Source organism: Pinus tabuliformis, chromosome 2_2, assembly GCF_031772625.1.
Source record: "Pinus tabuliformis cultivar Carrire ecotype Pingquan chromosome 2_2, CPIR1, whole genome shotgun sequence".
Classification (NCBI taxonomy): domain Eukaryota; kingdom Viridiplantae; phylum Streptophyta; class Pinopsida; order Pinales; family Pinaceae; genus Pinus; species Pinus tabuliformis.
Genome location: NC_142300.1, coordinates 838869334 through 838873489, shown reverse-complemented (window position 1 = coordinate 838873489; position 4156 = coordinate 838869334). Strand labels below are relative to the sequence as shown.

Sequence of the window (4156 nt, the reverse complement as noted above, 5' to 3'; positions counted from 1 at the left end):
ACACATGTAGGAATACCATGGATCATGGGTGGGGACTTCAACATGATCAAATCACTTTTGGAGAAAAAATGGGAAACCAGAACTCTAAACAAAGACTCTTTAGCCTTTCAAACTTTTATGGATAATATGAAGCTAGTTGACATTGATTCGAGTAATCGTCTCTTTACTTGGAACAATAAAAGAGGAGGAGAGTCTCAAGTAGCCTCAAAGTTAGACAGATTCATCATCTCAGAAGACTTTATGCTCATTGATAAGGAAATGGTAGCGAGAATTCTCCCCTTTGGAGGCTCAGATCATTGGCTGGTTCAACTGGAGGTTCAGGGCATTGGTACCCCCAGGAATAGACCTTTTAGATTTGAGAATATGTAGCTCACCCATCCAGATTTCATCAGCAACATTACAAATTGGTGGTCTGAAGATTTGCATATTTAGGGTACAAGAATGTTCCTTCTACACAAAATACTAAAACACATCAAGCTCAAGCTTAAAGTTTGGAACAAGAATGAATTTGGCAATATTTTTGAAGGAAAAAAATATGTTCAAGATAAATAACAGGATCTCAACCAAGCCCTTATCACGGTTGGCTTTGATAAAGTCAGAAATGATCAAGCTATCAAATATCAGCAATACTGGGAGAATTTATGTAAACAAGAGGAAATATTTTGGAGACAAAAATCTAGAGTTCAATGGCTAAAAGAAGGAGAGGGAAACACCATATTTTTCCACAAATACACATTGGCAAATAGAGCTCATAATAGAATCTCTTCGATCAAGGATGAGGGAGGGAAACTTCTTAATTCCCATGAAGACATAGAAGCTGTGTTTGTTCAGCACTTTCGTGGTATAGCAAAGGAAACCATTTCAGATAGAGAGCATTTCATCAAGGACTTAACAAGACATATACCTAGGCTGGTATATAGAGAGGATAATTTCAACCTCAATAGACCAGTGACTGAAGAGGAGGTTAGTGAGGTCCTCAAGGAAGTGCAGAATGGTAAAGCGCCAGGCCTTAATGGCTTCAATGTAGATTTCTTTAAAGCTTGCCGGAATATTGTTAAACAAGATATTCTGAATGTAGTAGAATATTCCAGGATGAATTCTAAACTATTCTGAAGGTGCTCAACACCTCCTTCATCTCCCTGATCCCTAAAATGGACAAAGCCCAAACTCTAGATAAGTTTAGACCTATAGCTTTGTGCAATGTGGTTTACAAGATAATATCCAAGGTTGTTGCCAATAGACTCAAACCTATTCTTCCTACTCTAGTGTCTAGGGAACAATCTGTTTATGTGGAAGGCAGGAAAATTCTCAATAATATCATTCAAGCGCATGAGGTGGTGCACTAACTGACTAGCAATAGGAAGGCTTGAATGATCATGCAATTGGACCTAGCCAAAGCTTATGATAAGTTGCACTGGACCTATATTAGGAGAGTTCTTATTACTTTTGGGTTTGATCATAACTGGGTTAGATGGGTCATGGCCCTGGTAACTTCCTCCATCTTTTCAATTTTGGTTAATGGATCTCCCTTCGAGACTTTTATTCCTTGAAGAGGCCTCAGGCAGGGAGATCTGCTCTCTCCCTTTCTCTTCATCCTCATGATGGAAGGACTTGGTCGGTCTATCAAGCATGCAAAAGAAGTCGGTAAAATCAAGGGTCTCCAACTTTCTGAGAATGGACAGGCCTTAACTCATCAACGATTTGTTGATGATACCATGCTGTAGGGATACCCCATGGTCAAAGAAGCTCTTGCATACAAACAAATCCTAAGTGACTTTGCCATGGCTACATTTATGGAGGTTAATATTTCCAAATCTAAGATTTTTTCTTTAATACCAATATTGCTATTCAAAGGAATATCTCCATAAATGGACTAGTATAAATGGATTTACTATTTTATTAAATGTTATAACACTTGATTGCATATAATATTTTTTGATATATATATAAACTATTCAATTTTACAGAATATTAAATTAATTTATTTATTTAAATAAGCCAATCGTAAAATACAAATTTAAATTTAAAAAATTCATAATTTATTTTTTATTTTCGTTCAGTATTATTTATTTGAATTTAATATAAAGAATAATAAAAATAAGAATCCTGTAAAATTATTTATAAATTTTAATTCAATAATATTATTTTTCATTAAATTATTAAAAATATTATTACATTTAAACTTTAGAAAATTACAATAATATTAATATGAATTATTATTTCTCATAAAATTATAAAAAATATTGTAATATCTAAACTTAAAAAAATTACAATAATATTGATATAAATTTTTAGATATATGATGTGTGTAAATTTAATAATGTCCAACCACTTACTAAGACTTCCACCTATACGTTACATGAGTCTTAATAAGATCGAAATTTAAACCATAAGTAAACATGCACACAACATAAATCTATATAACTACCTACTATAAAAATATACACACAAATTACCATGATATCAACCTTTATATCCACCTTTCTTACATATACATTTTTTTATCTTTATAAATTCTATTAAAACAAATATAATCATCGTACCAACCTTCGATCGTTCCTAACGTATCCATTTCTTACCCTCATTAATTTATCATGATATCAACTTTCCTAACATATCAGATTCTTAGCTTTTTAAATTCCAAAATACTAAATCACTAGCACAATCATCATCCAATCAAATTTATCCAGCCGACCAATAATCCGGCACCTAAGGAAGTTATTATGGAATCTGTATTATTTAAGTCGCATCCTCCACTGTTGGGTCCACATTCCATAACACATCTCTGTCATAGCTACATGCAACTGTTTGTGTGTTTGTACCAGAATGGTGAAATCAAAGATCCCGCAGACTCTAGAAAAATGCCCTAACAATTCTTATGAATCTCTACGCATGGCCAGGATTGCTGAAAACCAGGCTAGCCAGGCACAGGCGGGGTTCCATAAGGGGGCAGGAGATGAGGAAGAATTCTTAAAGGGCAGCCTGACAGAGGAAAAATGGCCAAACAATGCCTATGAATCTGTACGCATGGTCAGGATTGCGGAGAACCAGGCTCGCCTGGCACAGTTAGGAATCCAAAAGCAGGCAAGTGATCTGAAAGCATTCTTAAAGGTCACAAAATCTCTGAGAAAATTCAAAAACCGTTCTGCTCAGGAATCAATGTTCGGAAACAAAACTGCAATTCGCCGTTCAGAGCGTTTGAAAAACAGACCATCTTCTAACCCAAGCACTGAATGCAAAATTCTTGGATCTCCCATTTCGCATATCAAAAGAGAGAGTTTGTTTCAGTCAGATAATGAGAAGAATCATCCCACTGGAACAAGAAATTTGGCACGTAGTAGATTTCAAGAAAATGGTAAGACCAGGCCGGCAAAAGCAATGTTACCCAAATGTTCCCGGGCTGATCTGCTGCTGTCTCCCGATTTATTGCCCCAGCGCTGTAACAGCAAAAGCAGAGGGAGTGTTTATGACCCCATTGTGGGAATTTGTTGTCATTTTTGCAGGCAGAAAATGCTCTGCGGGGAAGATGATTGTGAACGTTGTGGTAATCGGGACGTTACAAAGGTTTGCATTGGCAAAACAGAATGCTCAAGATGTCATTCTAGCACTGGTGTGTTTTGTCGAGCGTGTTTGAAAGTGCGTTATGGGGAAGATATTGAGGAGGTGAGGGAAAATAAGAATTGGATGTGTCCTCATTGCTCAGAAGAGAAAGGAAGTAACCCATACTGGATTTGTAACAGCTCTCTCTGTTTGACGAAACGGAATATTCCACCTACAGGAATTACAATATATAGAGCCCGAGAGATGGGATATCAGTCTGTAGCGCATTATCTTGCTGATCTGCTGAGGAAGCAAGGTTTCTCAGGGAAATAGATTTTCATGACAATATATATATGGGTTAGTTTTATTTTCCCTTTGGCACCATTAAATTTCTTCATGGTCATCCATATATTGGGATGAATATATGATTTACACTGGTGATTCCGATTTCCTCCTACTTTTCTGGATTGGCTTCTAAGTTTTTAAGAGTTTACTATGTACAAATACTGCGAAAGATTATATGGTTCAGGGATATTATCAACTTAGTAAGCATGGTAAATGTATAGGATAGAGTTATATGATTTACGCAGGTGATTCCGATTCCCCCCTCCTTTTC

The 4156-nt window shown here is 36.0% G+C and overlaps 1 protein-coding gene across 1 annotated transcript; it reads left to right on the top strand.

Annotated features, from left to right (window-relative positions):
• Window positions 1-2826: 2826 nt before the first annotated feature.
• LOC149195583 (uncharacterized) lies at window positions 2827-3873 on the top strand. The gene is made up of 2 exons (XM_089408558.1): window positions 2827-2916; window positions 3052-3873. The coding sequence occupies exons 1-2, from the start codon at window positions 2827-2829 to the stop codon at window positions 3871-3873; spliced, it is 912 nt and encodes a 303-aa protein (XP_089264684.1).
• Window positions 3874-4156: the final 283 nt, after the last annotated feature.

Bases quoted from the DNA above. Each gene is read 5' to 3' on its own strand.
- LOC149195583 (XM_089408558.1), top strand. From the start codon at position 2,827: ATGGTGAAATCAAAGATCCCGCAGACTCTAGAAAAATGCCCTAACAAT. The intron at 2,917-3,051 runs GCTAGCCAGGCA...GCGGAGAACCAG, and splicing joins CCAGGATTGCTGAAAACCAG to GCTCGCCTGGCACAGTTAGG.